This window comes from Pyrgilauda ruficollis, unplaced genomic scaffold (genome assembly GCF_017590135.1).
Source record: "Pyrgilauda ruficollis isolate IOZ18807 unplaced genomic scaffold, ASM1759013v1 scaffold49, whole genome shotgun sequence".
NCBI classification, from domain to species: domain Eukaryota; kingdom Metazoa; phylum Chordata; class Aves; order Passeriformes; family Passeridae; genus Pyrgilauda; species Pyrgilauda ruficollis.
Genome location: NW_024526488.1, coordinates 3,860,138 through 3,880,327, shown reverse-complemented (window position 1 = coordinate 3,880,327; position 20,190 = coordinate 3,860,138). Strand labels below are relative to the sequence as shown.

The window sequence follows — 20,190 nt, the reverse complement described above, 5'->3', positions numbered from 1 at the left end:
CGCTGGGGAGGTGAGGATGGGGGTTTCCAGGGTGCAGGAGAGGCATGGGAAGAAGCTCGTGGGTTTTGGTCTTTGAACCGCCACTTTTTAACAGTCAATTTGCTGAAAGTGAAATGAACTTCAAATGTCTTTTGGGGAAAGAAAATAAATAAAGGGGGGAGGGAAAGGGGTTGAAGTTGCCATGCCACCAATTTCACCTTTGTCAAAAGTTTTGGAGCCTTTTTTTTTTCTTTTTTTCTGTTGCTATATGAAAGAACAGTCATTGACAAAAAATACTTTATCAGCAAAATGTTTAAATTATGTAATAAACAAAACAAAACAGAGATGTTACTGGTGTGATTTTAAAACAGCCCCAAGACTGAGTCAGAACAAGAGAGCAAATGCCTGCACTGCTGGGATAACCCATGGCCAAACCCCCCCAAATGAGGAAGCCTGAAAAAAGAAATTGATAAGCAAGATCTAGCCAAGAGTATTCATCATTTATTGACCTCTTACCTGTCGCAGTTGAGGCAGCCACAGTACACAGAGTATCACCACACAACTTCAGAAAGCTTCAACCCACACAGAGTAACATCATTTCAGAAGGCTTCAAATGTCCACCCTTCTCGTTCTCCAGCCCAACCTTTTATCCCCTCCTGCTGATGCAGTGCCCCTGTGTGCCCTCTGCTCCCCTTGGTGGTTGCTCAGTGCCCCTGGGCACTCCATGGCTCATTGCTGTCAGTGCTGCTCACCTGCTGCTCACAGCTGCACCCACTGGGGATGAGGCTGGGCCAGCCCCACTCACAGTCACCACAAACTCTGTGCCTACACCTACCTTTCAAAAAAGCCAACTCATGGAAAAACAGGTTCCCTAATAGCTGTCCCTACGCTGTACAACAGGAGAAAGGGACATGCCAGGGGCTAAAATACATCTCACTTAAATAAAAGTGTAAAGCAGACATAATACTCGGTATATCATGAAGCAAAAGCACAGATGCTGCTTTATCAGATACCACTTTATCAGAGACTTGAGAGATAAGGAGGGGTGAGTGGGTCCCCAGTGTCCTTCTCCATCTGGGACCTCCACTTTCACCAGCAGGTAGAGCAGGGGCTTCAGTAGAGCTTCAGCTTCCAGCATCTGGTGGCACTTATTTCCCCTGAAACTTTTTTCCCCTGCATGGCATCTGAAGGAAGGTGGAAGCAGTGTGCAGTGTCCCAGAATGCAGCTGGACCCACATGAGAGCTGCAGTGAAGGGTGAAGGGAGCACTGTGTCTTTGCCTCATCCAAGCTCTGTTAAGATGAACAGGTGAAACCCCTGTGGAGAGCTACCTTGGTGGTGATGGTGGCCTCTGAGAAACATACCATGAGGGAGGGAGGAGGACAGGCAGCACCAAACCAGAGGTGGAGACACATTCAAGACATCTTCACTATTTTTAAGCTACTGAAATCAGGCTACAGGCACTGCAGCAGAATGGGATGGGGTTCTCAGGTACAAGAGCCACAGCATGCCAGCACCACTCCCAGCAAGGGGAGGACTGCCAGCCTGGGAGGAGACGCCTCATGAAGCATCACCAGTGCCCCAACTCAGAACTCATCTCCCCCAGCAGCCTCTCACGCTGCTTGCTCCCTGTTGCTGCTGAAGGTGAGGAAAACCCCAAGGAGAACAGGAGGAGGAGCTGGTGGTGGCAGTGTCAAAAGCATGGACAGAGACCCTGGTCCTTCTGTGTGTGCTGGACCAGGACAGGGTATCCACAGGTGATGGAGAACCTGTCAGTTATGAGCTTCAGGGTCCAAACTGTGCAAACTCACAGGGCTGACACCCAACCCTGCACCTCAGAGATATGTTATTGTAGGAATGGGCTGTTCTTCAGACAGTAGCACCTTCACAAACCAGGAATCTCCTTCCTCCCATGAGCAAGGGACGGAGCACTTGGAAAAATTAGGGACTTTCCAGGGCCAGTGGAACATTGTGAACTTCATCTGCCCCACTGATCTTGAGGGTAAGGATCAGTTTTACACAACCAAACACAGCCAGTTCTGCCAGATTTGGGGAGGCCCTCCTGGCAGGTGCTGCAGCCTTTCCAGAGCTGGCTCATGGCAATTCAATGGCTTTTGTGTTGTAGCAGCCTGGAGGAAGACTCCTCTGGATATCCTCCAGGTTCTTAATATCAGCCAGGATGCCATCGATGCTGCTCTCCAGCACGTGCACCCGGGCCTTCTGCAGGGCAGCCGTCTGCTCCAGCTCCGACATCTCCGCCTTCAGCTGCTTGCTTCTGCTTTTGGCTTTGCTGAAATTCGCCTCAAGCTGCCTCAGGCCGTCCTCATCCACAGCACCAGGCTGGTCTTTTGCACAGAAGGAAAGCAAGGCATGGGAAAGCACGCATGGAGGCTGAGGACTAGATCTTCCTAGATACTTCATCTCCACCCTGCTGCCCAACCACGTAATTTAGCTTCCCACTAAACTCCCAGAAGCCCTGCCTGGACCCCAGTGGGGACCTGTCTCCATCCACACCCCACAGTGGCATCACAAAACCTACTCATGAGACGCAGCAGCTCTTCCAGGGCACTCAGCATCTTCTGCACAGCTGCCCCTGCCTGGCCAGCCTTGTCGTGGACCCTCTGAGCTTCCTGAGCTGTCTGAAGGGGGAAAGGCAGGAGCTGTAAGGTTAAATCAAGCCCACAAGTCAACAGGGAAGGAGACAAGGCAAGGGAGATGGGGACCCACCTTCTCTATCACAGCAGCGTCCGCCTCGACCTCCGAGAGTTTCCTCTCAAATGCATCATCCACCTCCTTGGCCTCGTGCCGCAGGGTGGCCACTGCCTTCTCCAGGGCGAGGACGCCGTCAGCCGTCTTGTTGGCTTCCTCCTTCAGCCGGGCAATCTCCTGGGCGTTGTGGACAGGAAAAGGCACGTTTAGAGGGCAGGACACAACCAAAATCATTCTGGGCGCACTTTAATAGGGAATTGGTAGAAACTAGTTCCTTCTACAAGGGATCCAAAAGATCACAAGCTGTCCTCATGTTCTCCCACCAATTGCTCCAGAGAGATGTTTCTATGCTCATGGCTCAATCCCTCCCTCACACATCAGCAAATCCCTGGGGAATTACAACACATATCTGGGAGGTGAACCCACAAACACCAGTTTTGGGACATCACAAGCTTGCCAGTGACTCTGGCTGCAGGAGTAAAAAAAAATCCCCATGGTCACTGAAAGGTGGCTGCAGTGAGATGCCACAGGGATCCTCATGGGAGAAATGTACCTGCAGAGATCATCTACAGCCAAACTGGTATCTGCACGACCCACTGTAGAGAAACTTCAGCTCAAAAATCAACCCATCAGGTCCACCAAGAGGCTGCTAACCACCTCCTCTTCTTCCATGTTTTTCCCCTTCCAAATCCTTTTCTGACAGCAATAGCACCAGAATCTGTCCTCACCTCTTGGATCCCCGTGGTGATTTCCTTCACCTCCTCTGCCATGCTGCTGCCTGCCTTGGACTCAGAAGCAGCGCTGCTCACGATCCCTTTGGCTCGGTCTGTCTTCTCCCTGGCAGTGGTGACCATGCTGCTGATAATGGGCAGCCTCCTCATGGCATCTTTGGCTTGCCTCCTCTTGTCATCTGCTTGCAGGTTGAACTCTGGAAGAAACACATGCAGAGATGAAGCCATACTACCTCTGTGAGATCCCACATGGAAAGGAAAACAAAGGGTTTCTAGCATGTTACCCTTGAGGCTCTTGAGGATCTGTTCCACCTCGTAGAAGGTGGCATTGCCAGCGCTCACGGCTTGCAGGGCTGTGCTCCTGGCAAGAGTGGCTCGGGACAGCAGCTGTGTCAGCTTCTGCAATGTGTCAGGGACACAAAGGGTAGGTGAAGGACACGATATGGGAACATCACATAGTCCCAGAGCAGTCTGGGAGGAGCTGGGCTGGAAGAGACCCATCAGTCTGTTCCCAAATGCTTGCTCTTGCTCCTTAATCAAGACTACCACAGGCTGATCTGCCATCAGAAGCTTGTGTCGGTGTTCCTCAGCCAGCTCCAGCTCTATCCCAAGTCATCTTAGCCCTAACCTTTGCAGGAGCAGATCTTCATCCTGCCTTACATGGTGGAGCCATGCAGGTGAGACCCTGCACCAGCAGCTCCCTGCCCACACTGAGGCCTGAGACCAGCCCCAAGGAAGGGTCCAATCCCGCACCAGGCAGGCAGAGCTGCCTTTGACAGCCGTGCAAGGACAGTGGTGGGGCCACAGGCACCCCCAAGGCTGCAGCTCCTGCTGGGGATGAGCCCTCCCCAGCCAGCCCCTTACCGCTCTCTCGCCCTCCTGCCCTTGCAGCAGCTGCTTGGCCTCCTCCTCCCACTGCCCCACGCGGCTCTGCAGGCTCCGGTACTGGGACAGGGAGCTGTCCACCAGGCCCAGCAGGGCACTCGAGTCCTGCTTCAGCCTCGAGGCTTCCTCCTGAAACAGAGACACAGTGAGGTCCCCAGCATCTCCCCAGTGCCCACCAGGAACCAGAGGCAAAAGGGGAAAAAGGGTAGGAAGATGCCTATCTAGTGGCTCTCCAACAGGGACGGAGCCCTGGGAAGGGCTGAGCTGGTGGTGGGCTAAGCAGGGAGGGCATCAGGAGGAACAAAACGGGATCTCCTGTTCTGACAGGCAGGAAGCCCTCACCTGAAAGGAGCTGATGTCCATGTCTGCCAGGCGGGACAGGGAGCTGAGGAGCACCAGGCTGCCCTGATAGGCCGTGTCTGCCTTGGAGGCCATTCCATCAGCATCAGCCTTCAGGCCTCCAACCAGGGACTTGAGCTCCTCGTACCTGTGCAGATGTGAGGTCAGAGAGCCTGGTACCAGCCAAGCTGCCAGCCTGCCACCCCAGCATTAATACTACCATCTGCATTGACTTGTTCACATTCTCCAAGGCCCCACGCAGATTTACCCACATAAAAAGTCAATTGCAAACATTCCCTGCATCCCAGTCCCTCCAATGAGCAGGGCATCTTCTGGCTCCTTAATTCCACTCCAAAATCAGAGGTTGTTTCATACAGCTGAACCCTCACAGGCTCCATGGTGGCTCTGCTAATCCCTGCCCTCCCACTGTATGTTTTCTCCTGCACATCCCTGTTCAACTTCTTAACTTCTTTCAAGGCTGCTGCTCACATCCCACCCATGGTGTGTAAAGTCCCAGCACCATTGTGGTGGGCTTTGCAGAAGCCAAGTCTAACCAAAGGAGAAACTGTGGGCTTAAATTCACCCTTGGGATAAACCCAGCCCAGATTTCCAATCACATGTGGAAATCATCTCCAGAAGCCTGTTCACACACGTGGTGATGCTTTGCCCAGCTGCAGGCAGGACCCCAGGAGCGTTGAGGGCTGTGAGGTGGGAAGCAAACCCTCCACAGAGCTGCTGACCCCTCTGCACCCCTCAGACATGCCAGCGAATTCCCTGCCTCCAGCTGCCATTTCTGCAGCTCAGATGGGGAGGCAGCGAAGAGGGCCCGGATTCTTGGCCATCCCCCTGCTCCCCCCCAGGTGACACAGAACTCGGGCCAAGGCAGGCTCTGCTCACCTCCCGGGCAGCCCTGGCAGGGAGCCCACGGCGGCCTCTCCGCCGGCGGCAGCGCGCAGCAGCTCCAGCGCCTGGCGCGCGTCCTCCCGCGCCGCCTTCGCCGCCTGCTCGGTGGCACTGGCTGCCTGGGTGTGGCTGCAGAGCACAGAGGGGGCTCGTCAGAAAGGGCTCCCACCCAGGTTTGCTCCACCAGCTTCCTTTACCGTTGCATTCACTGATGCTGGATCACACCCCCTTGCAAAACACAGCCTGTCTGCGAAGGCGACCCGCATTTTGCTTGTTCCTCCTGCATCTCCCAAGGATAGAGGAGCACTGGGGAGGGAACAAGCTCTCTGTTCCAAGTGGATACCCAAAGGGAAAACTCTGATCCTAAAGATGTTTCTAAATCACATCCAATTACATCCTCAAAGACAGCTAAGGACAAGTCTATAGGGGAGCAAAGACAGCCCAGCAGCTGCATCTTCCGCTGCTGCAGGGCTGGCAGATGTCAAACAGAGCCCTCCAAAAAGGACCTTCTGGGCACCTAGCAGGATCTCAGTCCTCCTCACCTCTCTCGTGGCTAATAGTGGGAGCAACTCACCTGTTGGCCAATCTCAGAGCCTCCTGGGCCAGCAGCAAGAACTGATTCGAACCCCCAGGAAAGCTTGAAACAGGAATGGTCTGAGGAGGGAAGAAGGAAGAGAGGTGTGAGTGCTCCTCCCTGCTCTCCATCCAGTTTGGCAGTGAAAGAGGCAACTACAGCACGTTAAACCTCCACCGCCCCCAAAGACCCCTGCCAGCTCCACTCAAGGTCCTGACCCCAAACAAAGGATCACCAGAACACCTACATTCACAAAGCAATGTCTGTAATTCCTTAAATCCTTGCTTTCTCTGCTGATTTTTTCCCAGCCCTGAGCTGAACTAGGAGCGTGTCACCCGGGATGCTCTTACCACCCGAAGGAGAGCGGCGCCGCTGCGATCCAGGTCCAGCCTGGCTCTCTCCAGCAGCTGGCGGGTCTCCTGCACCTGCCTCTCATACTGGCTCCCCAGAGACCTCAGTCTCTCCACTGTTGCCTTGACCTCATCCAAGCGACTCTGGGAGCTGGACCCTTGCCCCTTCATCCTGGCCACACGGCCTTCCAGAGACCTGTCGGAGGCTGGGGAGAAGGAAAGAGAAAGGCTGAAGAAAACCTCATTGCTGTGCAAAAAGGCCCAGACAGCAAAACCCTCCCTGGTACAGCCCAGATGGCCCCATCCCAGGGCGGTGGACAGGTGGTACCTTGAAGGCTCAGGGTTTCCCTAAGGATGGTCTGCAGCATCTCCTCAGCCACCAGCATCCTCCCCTCCAGCTCCTGGCTGGTCCCACCGCCAGCTCGCACCTCTGACAAGAGCAGCTCCAGCTCTGCCAGCTGCTGCAGGTACAGCTCCATCTGCAACCACAGACCAGGCCGTCAGCCAGCAGCACACCAAACCCACGGGGAAAGACCAGGGGGAACCAGGACCACAGTCAGGTTCGAGGACAGAGACCAAAATGAAGGCTCATTTTAGGATGGGACATAAAGGATCAGTTGAATCCAGCATAAAGCCAAGGTCTGAATTGACATTTCACCTGCACCAGGAGTAGATAGGTGCTTGAGGAGAACAGGAGGAGACCCTGAGAGTGAGCAAATCACAGCACTCCTTGCTGCTCAGTGGCACTGGGGCTGGCAGAGATGCTCACCTGCGCTTTCACCTGGCCATAGCAAGCTGGGCACTCATTCTCTTCACAGCGGGGACCCTCAAAGCCAGGTTTGCAGATGCAGCTCCCGTCGCTCCTGCACTTCAGGGGCTCAGCACCATCTGAGTCGCAGTTACAGGCTGCAGGTCAGAGCAACACAGGTTCAGGGGGGCCTGCCCCCACCTCAAGCCACAGCACATCTCTCCCTGCTTTCCTCCCCACATTTAGCCCAGTGCTTTGGTTCCTGCTCACCATTCCCACTTTCCAGCATCCTCCTTCCCATCAAACCACTCCAAAGTCAGTCACGGGTTTTCTTACTCATCCCCAGCTCAGACAGCACCTGGGTCTCACCTCTGCACTTGTGAGCAGGGTCAGGGGCCAGCGGGTTCCCGAAGAAGCCATCCTTGCAGCGGTCACAGTAGAAGCCAGCTGTGTTGTAGATGCACTTGAGGCACTCGCCGGTCCGGCGGTCGCAGTTGCCCACGGCATTGGGCTCCACGTTGCCATTGCACCGGCACAGCTGGCAGGGCTGGGAAGCTGCTGGATCTCCAAAATAGCCATCGGCACAGTACTCACAATTGGCACCTGGGGAAGGAGGGATGGCAGAAGTTAATGCTTGTGCCTGGAGGCAGAGGCTGACTTACTGCTTGTGTCCCACAGAAATGGGGGTGTTCAGCCCCATCAGGGCTGAAACAACAGCTGCTCTGCTGTCATCACCACCACGGCCAGCACACAATGCCCCACACATGCTCTTGAAAATTGGCTGCCACAACTGACCTTCTACAAGTAATTTCTTTTTTCTTTTTTTAACTTATTTTTTGTTCCCCTCCCTTTCCTACCCATCCTTTCTCCATCCATGTTACATTTAGATGAGAACTTTTCCCAGAGATCTTGATGTGTTTACCCCACCCTTGGGGCCCAAACACCCCACTGCAGACAGGAGGGACAGTGTTGCTGCAAGCTGGGCTGAGAGGATGGTGTGGGTTGGCCCAGCTCCAAGCACACCTGTGTGAAAAGGCAGAGCAGAAGCAAGAAGGGAATTACCAGCAGCTCCAGGAGGGCAGTGGTCACAGACAACCTCCTCACCACGCGGCCCCACGGAGCAGCCCTGGCCGGGCCCGCAGGGGCAGGTCCTGCAGTGGGAGGGCTGCCGGGGGTCTCGGTAGGAGCCGAAGGGGCAGCTGGCACCATTGCCCACGTTTTCATCTCCTGAGTAACACTCGCCTGGAGGAGCAAGGAAAGGGCTTAGGGCAGTTTACTCACATTCCTGGTGGGACATCCACCACTCCAGCCACAGCAACACAAGCACCCATGGTCCAGCAACCTCCATGAGATCTCTTCAGACCCCCAGCATGCCCACATCATGCACCACATAAAATCATGAAATGGTTAGTGTTGGGAGGAACCTCTAAAGGTTATCTAGTCCAACTCCCCTGCAATAGGCAAGGACTTCTTCAACTAAACCAGGTTGCTCAAGCTCTGTCCACCCTGAGACATTGCCACGCTTAACTTTGAAATAAGAACTCAGAAGTGAAGAAATATTGCTATCTGGGCAGCAGGAGATGGTTTTTCTCTCTCTAACATGCATCCAGTTTGTTCCAAATGCATCTGACTGCAGTGCTTCTAGGCTCTGGGGTGTTTTGTCTTGGATGGTCCCCACATTTCTGACCCAAGTCACAGATTCATGATCACAGACAGAATCTCAGAATCACAGGTGACCCACAGAACCACAGACTCATTAAGGATGGTAAAGCCCTCCAACACTGTTGAGTCCAACCTGTGGCAGATCCTCACCTTGCCAACCAGCCCAGAGCACTGAGTGACACATCCAGTCCTTCCCTGGACCCCTCCAGGGATGATGACTCCACCACCTCCCTGGGCAGCCCCTTACAATATCCAATGACCGCTTCCATGAAGAAACTTCTGTGAAGCCAGCGGTCTGTGCTCCCCACAGCTCTATTCTCGGCACACAGGCAGCCTCCCTGCATTCCCATAGAGCCCACAAGCACGGCGTGGTGCTGGCTTCCCTTACCGGTGTCGGGATCACAGATTCCTCCCCCCTGGCAGTTGCAGGGCACGCAGATGCTGAAGGGCCCCTGCCCGGGGGTGTCTCTGCGGTAGCCAGGGGCGCAGCTCTGGCAGAACTGCCCCTGGTACTCCGCTGGGCACTGGCAGCGCTCCACCCAGGGCGCGGGGACGCCGGGGACGGGCTGTGCTGACACCAGGGTGACATTGTCGATGTAGCCGGTGCCTGCAGGGAAGTACGGGCAGTCACCCGCGGGACAGCGGCTCCCCCTGCCCGGCCCCCACAGCCGGACCTGCGCAGGTCGCACCTTCTATTGCAATGCCCACGGGCAAATGGAGCAGCCAAATCGGTTGCTGTGCTGTTCAATCTCTCTGCTATTTAATTTTGCCCCCTTGGAGCACTTAACTATTTTTATCTTTCAATAAATTTTAGCAAAGGTGTACTCATCCAGAGACTTGTTGTCTCCAACAACAAGGAGAAGCCAGCCTTGTCAGCTCTCTCTGCACTTACTGTATTCCCCAAAGGTGGCTCGGATCCAGAGGGCTGTCAGGTTTCCCAGCAGCCTGCGAAATTCAAAGTGATTCAGCCTTGGGCTCCACTTGCTGCTTGGGTGCTCGTCCAGCCTGCCGTGGAAGAGGGAGGAAGTGGAGCTGGTTTTAAAAAACTGAGAAGCCTCTTTTGAAAAACACAACAGCCCTCGCCCATCTCCCTCCTGGGAGCTCTAGGCTTTGGGAATGACCTCCATGCATGCAACTGATCCAGAGTCGAGAACCCAACCCATTTTTCTCAAACCACATTTTCTGCTGCCCCTCTCACAAAGTAACCTCCTCATCCAGAACAGAAGCACCTGAGGTGCACCCAGCCCAAACCAGACAGCCATTTGTCACTGCCAAGGGACCACAGCTGAAACCAGGACCTCCTTGAAGCCACAACCATTCTTGCTCCCCCTGCCCCAAGAGCCCCAGCTTCCCACTTTACCTGAACGTGTACATCTGGCTGATGCCGCAGGGCAGGACCTCTCCCTGGGGCAGGAAGGGGGCAGTGACCCTCAGGCCATGTCCTTCCAGGACCACATCGTGTGGAGATGGCTGGCGTCCCCCTCGGTCCAGGCGGTAACCAAAGGAGAGCGTCTGACCATAGCTCAGCTGCTGGTTCCCAAGGAATTTTGCTGCAAAGGGAAAATAAAAGGCTTAAAATCTTTCCTTCCTCCTAAAGGCCCAGTCATGGGATCAGAGCAAGCAAAGGGTTTGCTCTGGCCACCACTGATCCCACACCTACCAGGTGCCATGAAGTATATTGGCTCCGATGTCCTTGCTGCTATGAAGGCATCCTGGTGGCGTGGGGACCACTGGAGCTGGGCTGGGGAGCCGCTTTCATGGACACCTCGCCAGCCCTCAGTACCTGGAGCACAAACAAGGAGCAGTCAGTGTGGATAGGGAAGGTGTTTCTAGGATTCCAGCAACTTCCTTGAGCTGTGTCTTATCAAAACTCTCCAGCTTCCCACCCTGACCTCTGAGGGGGCAGCACAGTTATCCCTGTGCCCACACACCTGTAAATCAGCCCGGCTGGGCACAGAGACCTCCTTCCAACAGGCAGGAAAGACATAATGAAGAAATCCTATGCTCCCCTCAACCCTTGGACTATACTATGCCTATGACCAAGCCATCTCATCAAAGCAAGGTTGCTGCAGCCACAGGAAGGTTGGGTGAGCACCCAAGGAGCAAGCACAGCCCAAGGCTGACTTCCAGCAGGGCTGTGAACCACGTGGTTCCTTCAGCCCACTGAAGAGAAGGGATGGCAAGCAAACACGCCCAGGAGCCGTGGGGATGTCCTGCTTGGGCTTCACCTTGCTGGAATGTAGAGGTGATGTTGTGGACACTGTGGCTGTCTGCACTGACACACGTGACCGAGTGCCCGTAGCAGAAGCAGGGGGAGCATCCTGCAGGGTTTCTGGCATCCAGGTTATAGAAGTGTCGCTTGCACCTGGGAAAATGCAAGAAGGTGACAATGTTCAAGTTGTTTTTCCCTTTTACTGGCCCACACAACAATACAGCCATCAGCAAGGTTTAAGGTCATCACTGGGCTGGGATGGCGAGATGGGTGTGTGCAATGGCTTCAACCAGAGAGAGGACAGGGCTAGATTGGATACTGGGAAGAAATTGTCCTGTGACAGTGGTGAGGGACTCGCCCAGGTTGCCCAGAGAAGCTGTGGCTGCCCAATCCCTGGAAGTGTCTAAGGCCAGGCTAGATGGGGATTGGAGCAACCCAGGGTAGTGGAAGGTGTCCCAGCCCATGGCAGGGGTGGAATGAGATGAGCTCTAACATCCTTTCCAACCCAAACCATTCTAAGACTTGGTGAACTGCCAGGGAAGTGACTGCAGAGAGGAGGAGGCTGTGCCAAGCAGTGTCCAGCACATCCTCCTGACCCTCACCTCTGGCACTGCTCTCCGGTGACGCTCTCCTTGCAGACGCAGTGGCCAGAGTCACAGCCTCCCACGCTGCCCGCTGGGTCACACTCACACTGCAGGCTCCTGCAAAGGCACAGCAGCAACCTCTACCTGGATTTCCTGTTTGGCCTGGGAGCTCAGTGCTTCCTGCTACTACACGAGACAGAGGAGAACCCTCCCAGCTACCATTCCCATGCAAGAAGTGGGGACATAAGCTGCACAGCCACCTCTTTCCAAAATCTGCAGCACTGTGGGTGCCAGGTCGAGCCAGTGCCCATTGCTACTGCTCCAGGGCATCCCAGAGCATCAGACCCGCCCACAAGTGCAAAGTGAAGTGCAAGTGCTCCACTGAACATAATAAGCCCTGGCTGAGTTTAATAGACTTGGCTGAGCTCCACCAAGAGCAGCACCCCGGGGAGGCTTGGGCAGGAGCCGGGCCCAACAGCAGCAGGACTGCAGGCAGCTGTCTCCTGCTAACACCCTTTGCTTGCCAGCAGCCCCAAAGGAGCAACGGCAGGGTGAGGTGAGGAAGAAGAGGACACAGCTGAGGAAGTCAGATCAGAAACATTTCTAAAGGTGTTTAAACAGGGCTTCATGAAAAGGAAGGGGTTTGGTCTTTGCATGCGCATCTCCTTGTGAGTGGCACCAACATGAGGCAGCCTCACAATGGGCAGGTTTTGTTTTACAGGGCTGTAGCTTGTTGGGCTTTATCTGGGTAATGAAACCATCACCTCAGAGAGTGGCTAAGTTCAGATTTTGATGGTGGTGCAGGACACCAAGCCCTGCAGTTTGGCATGGAGGTCCAGCCTCACTCAAACCCACTCTCTCCTAGCATGGTTTGCTTAAGGTCGTCCATGAGCTGCTATGAAACCAGCCCTGCCTTTGCAGGGGCTGTTTTCAGCCAGGACAGGCCCCAGGAGAGCTTTGGAGGCTGGCCCTCCTGCTGGCCTCATGGCACAATGGTGGCCAGCACTCACTGCCCGCTCCTCCTGCAGCCTGCCTCGGACAGGGACTCGAAGCCCAGCTGGCACTGGTCACACTTGTCCCCCATCACTCCGGGCTTGCAGCTGCACCGGCCATCGCTGTCACACTGTGGGCCGAGGGATCCTGCAGAAAGACAGGAGGGAGAGGTTGGGAAGGGCACCTTCCAACCCAAATCATTCTGTGATTATTTCAGAGGGCAGGGTCTTGAAACCTGCGGTCTGGCATGTAGGGCTCAGAGGCTGGCCTGCCCAGGTGCTCAGCAGGCACCTTAAGCCCCCTTTGCCCAGCAGCACTGTGCACGTACCCCAGGGGTGGCAGAGGCAGGGCAGGCAGCACCGCTCCCCCCGCCGTCGGGAGAAGCCCTCCTTGCAGCGCTCGCAGCGCGCGCCCTCCGTGTTGCCCAGGCAGCCGAGGCAGCGGTACCCGTTCCCCGTCTCCCTCAGGAGCTGCCAGTCAAAGACGCACTGCCTGGACATCCCGTTGCAGTCACAGACTGGGGAGAGAAGAGCAGAGGCACATCTCAGATGATGCAGCAATCCCTCCCTGAGGGGCAAGGAGCAGGGTGCAGGCGCTGCAAACCTCCCCTTCGTGCTCTGCCAACAGCGAGCTGCTTCCCCACAGCTCTGTGTTTGTCCCCATGTCTGTGTCCATCAGCCAGCCCAGGGCCACCGGTGTCCACACCGTGCTCTGCATCCCCACACTGGAGAGGAATGCCCCATTTCACTGCTGAGGATGGACAAACCCAAGCCAAGCAGCCATAATCCACACAACAGCACTGGCAGTGCTGTTCTCCATTCTCTCACAGGTCTTGCAACACAACCAGGACATTGAATAAGCAGAGATGGTTTAAAAAAACTCCAGTCTTGTCCTGAGAAAAGCATGGGCAACCTTACTGGAGACTTCGGGGAAAAGGGAAAGTTTCCTGGGGTTATCCTTTGTTTCACCTGGCCAGGAGTGAGTTGAGTAGGAAAAGCTCAACCAATTTCCACCAGGTCCCCCCACCCAGGTCTGCAGTGCAGGGTGATGAGGAGTGGTCTGTGATCCAAGGAGTTTGGTGGAAGTGTGCCAGCCACAAGGAGATTAACAAAAAAAGGTTTGGGTGGGATTGGACCCCACCCTCCCTCATTGTGAAGAAAAGCTGCAGCTGCCCACACTGCTGCATGAGGGATGGCAGGAAGAACAGGCATGATTCTGCACTCCTCCGTAGCCAAGACAGATGATCCCTCTGGACATCAGACTCAGGATCTCACCAGATGTGCTTTCCCCAGCACTCCACTGCCTTGGCCAGCTGCTCTCTTGAAGCCACCTCGCACCTACATGACAATCCCTCAGTGGCCAGTACTGGAGCATTTAATCCTGAGGACCTTTACTCCAAACATGCTCCTCAGGATCACTGGGGAGAGCAGGCACAGCTGAGGGAATGGTTGGCAAAGACAGGCAGGAGAAAGAAACATCCGAAGGGAAAAGCCAGGTCCTCAGGGGCACAGAGCCTGCTGAGGAACTGCTCCAAACCACCCTGATGCTGCCATGGGAGCCTCGACCTCCCTCTAAGGACCTCTGCTCATGCTGCCTTCCTTGGGACAGGAAAGGCCATCCCCAGCTACCCAACCCCTGCCCAGGTCACCTCTGAGAGCACAGGAGGTGGAGGGAGTCCAAAAATGGGCAGAAACCTGCTGCATGGATGCAGAGAGTGCCTTGTACTCATATACACTGAGCCTCCTCCTCACCAGCTCTCTTGTGGCACAGCTCAGCCCCAGGGTACAACGTCCCTGTCCTCTGCATCTGTGATTCCTGGGGCCAGGCAGAGCCTCCTGCTCTCAGTGCTCACACCTGGGCGCCGCCCTCCCACACGCCCATCGGCACCGCATTCCAGAGGGAGGCACTCAGTAGCGCCTCTGCCAAGAGCAGAGATGACCTCATGCGCCAGCAAACAGGGAGAGAGGCTTTTCCAACTTCAGCAAGCACAGCTCTTCCCTCGCAATCTGGCTGCCAGGAATCCGAGACCGAGCTCAGGAGATCTTCTGCCACCCCAGCCTGCTGGGAGGGGACCTGTGGGCACAGAATTCCTGCCTCTCGGGTCTGGGAAAGCAACTCCAGCCTCAGAGAGCACCACCAGTGACCCAAGGGCATGGACAACGTGAAGGACCAATGGAGAGCAGTGGTGTGAGACTGTTTTCCAGTATTTGTGCTCACCTTCACAGTAGAAAGATCTCACTCAGGCTGATCCCTCTCCCCATCCCTCTATACTCCAGCTAGATCTCAAGTTGGAAGGGACCCGTAGGGATCTTTGAGTTGAACTCCACCCATGCATCACCCCACGTCTACGCAATCCAGAGGATTTACTGGGTTGCTAAATTACAGGCATGAGCACTATTCCCCCAGGGAATGAAAACCTTTCTTTGAGTGTTTCTCTACTGCTGCAGCATGTTAGGAACCAGCTCTCCAGCCCTGGAACAAATTCCTGTCTCGCTGATTCAAAGCCATTTAAGGCACTGTGGCAGGTTAGTGCCACCACTGCACTGGTGTGTCTGCTCCTCGTCATCTCCCAGAAACCCAGGAGCTCAGGCAGGCCAATCCTTACCAAGAGCAAGGCACTGGAATTGATAACGAGATGGAGCAGGAAGGAGCTGCTGGAGGATGAGGACCAACTGAGGAGAGATCACTTCTGTATCCGGGTGCCCTGAGGCTCTGCTCTGAGATCATTCATGGAAAAGAGCAGGCTCCATTGGAGGAAAAGTTTTGCAACTGGTTCCTTCAGTGCTACAGCAGGATGCAGGAGATCCATGGCACACATCCAGCAGGATGCCATTCCCCCAGCTCCCACCCAAGAAGAAAGCAGGGAAAATGCTTGATGGCTGTGCTCAGATGAATTCTCACACGAGAAAGGCTTGGAGAAGAACACAGACAGCTTCAGCTTCTTAAACTGTCTCCTTAAATTCACAAAACCAGGCAAAGAGGGTGGCCCTGGGTCTGTGAGGATCCGACAGCCCTGTACTCGTGAGCCAGCCTGCAAAGATCCCTCCTTCCTTCAGGAGAATGACAGAGCTTTGCATGCAGTGAAGGCTCCGTGTCAACAGGAGCCATTCCCTGCTCTGTGCTCCTGGGACAGTGCCCCACCAGGCTGTCCCATCTGCTGCTCCAAGGCTGGCTGTCCCCATTGCCCAGCCTCACAGTTTCTCACCGCAGGAAGATCTGCCTGGGGCTTCCAGGGCTCCATCAGCAGACTCAGTTACACCACTGAGCCCACTCAAATTTTTATGCTGCAGCATAAAATCACAGCTGGTACCGACCACTGGCTTTACATACACACAGAAACGGGTTCAAGAGTCCCTGGGAAAGCAGCAGTTTCCCCACACACTGCCAGGAAGGAGTAGAGGAAGAATTGATATCAGTATTTTAAAACTTAGAAGTAATTAAGGTGATATAATAATGAACCCAAGTAGCATGTACAACAAAGCAGATATTTTTTTCTTTTGAGAAAAACCCAAACCAAACACTTATTCAGCACTTCCCATTGCACCAAACTTAAAAACTGATAAAACTCAACTTCAAGCCCAGAAAACTCAACTTCAAGCCCAGAAAGCTTATTTCAGAACATCAGTACTGGAAACAAAAAGAAATTTAAATCACTCAGTATTTACAAAATACCTGACTTCGGCCAAACATACCCATCTCCAGACTACAGGGCAATGAAACTGAAATTCGGATAGCTGAATTACCACTGGGCTGCACACGTTCAAATCTCCCTCCGTGACACTCTGCACTTTGTGAGCTTCACACGTGCAAGAGGATCTGCTGGATTTTTAAAGCTGTGGACAGCAGGAGACTCCTGTCTCCCATAGGATGTGGCAGGGCTGTGGCACCCTGTGAGCCCCACAGAAAATCCAAACACCACCACGTTACTACAGCAAATTGGATCCAGCTCTTCTTCAGGCTCGGGAAAGGTTTTGGTTCCAGCGGTGATGGGCAGATCAGCCACCGCCGGGGCGATGCTTGTGCTCACACCCACATCCCACCCCGGCAGCAAAGCTCTGCACCGACAGCAGCAAGGAAATTGCGCATAAATAACTTATTGAAAGGGGATGCCAGGGACAAAACGAAGACCAGCTGCGCGTGGGATATTTAACCTCGGAGGAAAACTAAGAAGCCCCTTCAGCTCCAGCACCGATCCCGAGGGCGGGAGGGGAGGAGTGCCCCAGCAGGGTTCCAGCTCCCAGCTCCCAGCGCCGGGGCCGCTGTGCCGGGGCAGCGCGGCGGGAGCGGCCCGGCCCGAGGCTCACCTTCTCCGCGGCTCCGCGCTGAGGGCAGCAGGGACGCGGCGAGGCAGGCCAGGGCCAGCAGCCAGCGCCCGGCCATCGCTGCCGCCGCCGCCGAGCACAGGCCCCGCTCCGCCGGGGCTCCGCACCAGGTGCCTTTTTTTGGGGCGTTTTTTATCGCTGCCCCACCTGAGTCACTCCCAGCAGGAAGAGCGCTGTGCCGTGGGCTGACTCACGGCCGGGGCCCGGCCCAGGCAGCGCGCACAGGCGCCTGCCCCAGCGGCACAGAGCCCTGAGGGGCACAGCAGCCCAGGGAGCTCCTGCTCAGCCCTCAGGGAGCTCAAACCCGGCTGCAGCTCTGCCCAGCCCTGCTGCCCAGCCCTGCTGCCCGTGCCGCTCGCACAGCTCCCCTGCCCCCGCTGCGGGGCTGGCGGGGACAGCCGGGCTGTCCGGGCACGCCGCAGGCTTGCAGGGAACGAAATGGAACGGGATGAGCTCACAGGGAGCCTGCGGAGCGTGGATGGGGGCTGCCTGCTCGCAAGGCAGGTCCAGCCAGCCAACCTGAGAGAGCAGGGCTCATTTCAGGTGACTAGCAGGACTGGAGATGGAAAGAGACCCAAGATCAGCTCGAGTAAATGCCCAGAAAGCAGATGGATTGGGATTTACCAGATAATCATCAAGTTCAGGAAATCCCCAGACCTAGAAATGAGGCGGAGGTGGAAGTCACATGTATTTGTCTGCTTTTGCTCCCGAGATGGAAAATGAGCTTAGATGGGTCCTTGGCCTCACCTACTACACCATTTTTATGCTAGAAGAAGGATGAGGAGTGGAGACAGAGAGGGGAGAAAGGCTTGTCTGAGGCTGCTGACAGAGCCAGGAAGATGCCAGGCCCACAGCCCCAGGTCCATGAGCACTTTGTTCTCAAGGGTAGCTGACAAGCCACACAGGGCATGAAGGCCTTCCACATCCTTCCACAGCACTCCTTGCCTTTGCCTCGCAGGAGGACATGACCACTCCTACAGGGGAATAGAGAAATCTGGAGGCAGGGGTTCTCCACATCCTGCGCACGTCAGGACAAGCAGGACCCCGACATATCCACCTTCCCTGTGACAGCAGCCCATCAGAGGGGCACAGCGAGGATGGGCCCTCGTGCCGCATCCAGCAGCTCCCCTGCCTAATGCCATGGGACTCCTAATGTCACAAGGGACTGCGAGTGGTCCAGGAGCACCTTTGAACAGAATGAAAACCCCTAACAAGTGCATCCCCAGAGACACAAATTGCCTTTCAGGTCCCCTTCTGCTTTAGGGACTCGAACTCAATCCAAGGCGTGACATGCTGCTCACTTCAGGCCTGACAGAGCAGGTGATTAACACTGAGCTCCTTGTCTGAGCCTCTTACACTGCCCAGCAGCCTCCAGACACTCCAGACACCTGGAGCTGACTCACAGGGCTTTCCTCTGCGGCTGCTGGTGATCTCATGGGCGCAGCCAGCCCAAACACACCACATCTCTGCACCTCCCTTTGCCAACTGTACCTGCCCCTGCTGATTGAGTCAACTCACTTTTATAAACACGAGGTTTCCTTTTCATTTCGCTTGCTGGATATTAATACAGCTCCCAACAAGGACCACGGCTTCCCAAACGCAGTAGTGGTGTGGTGGGTTTTGGCATCTGATGTCCTTTTATCTGGTTTTCATTACTAGTTTTCAGGTGAGATAACATTATTTATGGTGTTCCCATCAATTCAGCAGTTCCTAGGATCCACTCATACCTCCGAGGAGACAATCCCTTCTACTCTTAAGTAGATCACTTGCCCACGACACCACTGCTGTGTCCTTCCTACCTGCTGACACCCCTCTGCTTGGGAAGGTTATCTCCTGCAGCGTGGTCCATAACCAGTTCCCTTAGACCTCACCCAGACCACATCCTTGGCTGACGTCTCTCCTGGAAAACCAGCCCTCCCCAGCAGGAAGCTTTTCCCTTATCTGTCTCGTCCATGTTATCCCATTTATCTCACCCTTGCCACCCCACCTCTCACTCCACTTGTGCAAACAAGGCCGTGACAGCTCGCTCCTCAGTCATCTCTGCTATTGACTCAGATTGCTCTCACCCTGCCATCTGCCACTCTGCTTCAACAGGACCTCTGGAAACCACATGCCATGAGACTACCAAGAATGTATTTCCTGGGGCCCTGATTTTCTAAACACATCAGATCTGGAATGAGCAGCTGCCCACCACCCTCCAAGGAACAAATGTCCCACTGCAACCTATGGCAGCACCCTTTAGGAAAGGTCTCACACCAACAGGATTACCAGAGATGTTTTACCTTTTACAGTAAGCAAAAGTGTAAGCAAAGGGAGGCATAAAGAACAGCTGTGCTCATCAGACACTGCAATGAAGCAGTTTTGTTTCACTGCAAAACCTGCCTTTCAATCTGCAATACAAGAAAAGTCCTTCTTGAAAATGTTTTATGTTCATTCCCAACAGAGCCAAAAAAGCTGCTCCTGCAGGCTCACAAGTTCATCAGTCCTTGAGGATGTGGCTGTGGCAGAATTAACTGCTCCAAAACCAGTCTGGAACAACATAGTAATCTAAATTTTTGTGATGGTTGCTGGTGGAAAGTGATGGATATGTAAAAACTCTGGTTTTATTAATGTAATCAAGGGAGAAAACCCATTTTGGTGACTTATGCCAGATGAACACCATGATGCTGTGAGCCCTTGCAGCCCAAGTCAACCCTTGCATCCCCAAGCCTCCTCCTGCAAGGGCCCATCTGATCTGCCACATCATCCAGGAGGAAATCCTCTGGGATTTCCTCACAGTGTGGAAAATCAGTGACCATGATGTGCTGGTAACACCGAACACCAGTGCAGCGATGGAGCCTGGACTTCAGTCTCTCCTCTGACATTTGGGTGCCCTAGGAAAAGTCCTCCTGACAGCCAGAGGCAGCTGGAGCAGAGATCACTGCGGCAGCAGCGGCACCGGGATGGGCAGAGGCAGGCAGGGATCACGCCGGCAGTGAGCAAGCGGGGCAGGGCAGGGCAGCAGCAGTGGCACAGCAAGGAAGTGCTGTCATGCCTGGCCTTGCCTTGCCTCTGCCCTGCCCAGCGAGGGCTGAGACAAACAGGGATGAAGGAAGAAGGCATTGCCATCCAACCGCAATGAGGGGAACTGCCATTCCCCTCTCTGCCCCATGCCCAGCCTCTGTGGGATAACTTTGACATGGCATTCCTGATGTTTCTGG

General features: G+C 54.8%; 1 protein-coding gene across 1 annotated transcript; it reads right to left on the bottom strand.

Moving 5' to 3' along the window:
* Nucleotides 1-734: 734 nt before the first annotated feature.
* On the bottom strand, nucleotides 735-17,048 carry LAMC2 (laminin subunit gamma 2). Its single transcript, XM_041479561.1, has 23 exons — nucleotides 16,973-17,048; nucleotides 12,997-13,185; nucleotides 12,686-12,815; nucleotides 11,694-11,792; nucleotides 11,108-11,244; nucleotides 10,540-10,662; nucleotides 10,240-10,429; nucleotides 9,772-9,884; nucleotides 9,268-9,486; nucleotides 8,280-8,459; nucleotides 7,587-7,820; nucleotides 7,239-7,375; nucleotides 6,798-6,948; nucleotides 6,470-6,675; nucleotides 6,120-6,199; nucleotides 5,540-5,674; nucleotides 4,646-4,790; nucleotides 4,283-4,432; nucleotides 3,703-3,817; nucleotides 3,416-3,615; nucleotides 2,706-2,864; nucleotides 2,518-2,617; nucleotides 735-2,323 (listed from the first exon to the last, which is right to left on the bottom strand). The coding sequence occupies exons 1-23, from the start codon at nucleotides 17,046-17,048 to the stop codon at nucleotides 2,073-2,075; spliced, it is 3,519 nt and encodes a 1,172-aa protein (XP_041335495.1). The 3' UTR covers nucleotides 735-2,072.
* Between the last annotated feature and the right edge of the window lie 3,142 nt (nucleotides 17,049-20,190).

What these genes read in the sequence shown, in the direction of transcription:
- LAMC2 (XM_041479561.1), bottom strand. Translation starts at nt 17,048, where the DNA reads ATGGCCGGGCGCTGGCTGCTGGCCCTGGCCTGCCTCGCCGCGTCCCTG. An exon ending in ACCGGAGAGCAGTGCCAGAG is followed by an intron (nt 11,245 to 11,693) that starts GTGAGGGTCAGG and finishes GCATTTTCCCAG; the next exon opens with GTGCAAGCGACACTTCTATA. An exon ending in GCTCTGAGATTGGCCAACAG is followed by an intron (nt 5,675 to 6,119) that starts GTGAGTTGCTCC and finishes TGTGCTCTGCAG; the next exon opens with CCACACCCAGGCAGCCAGTG.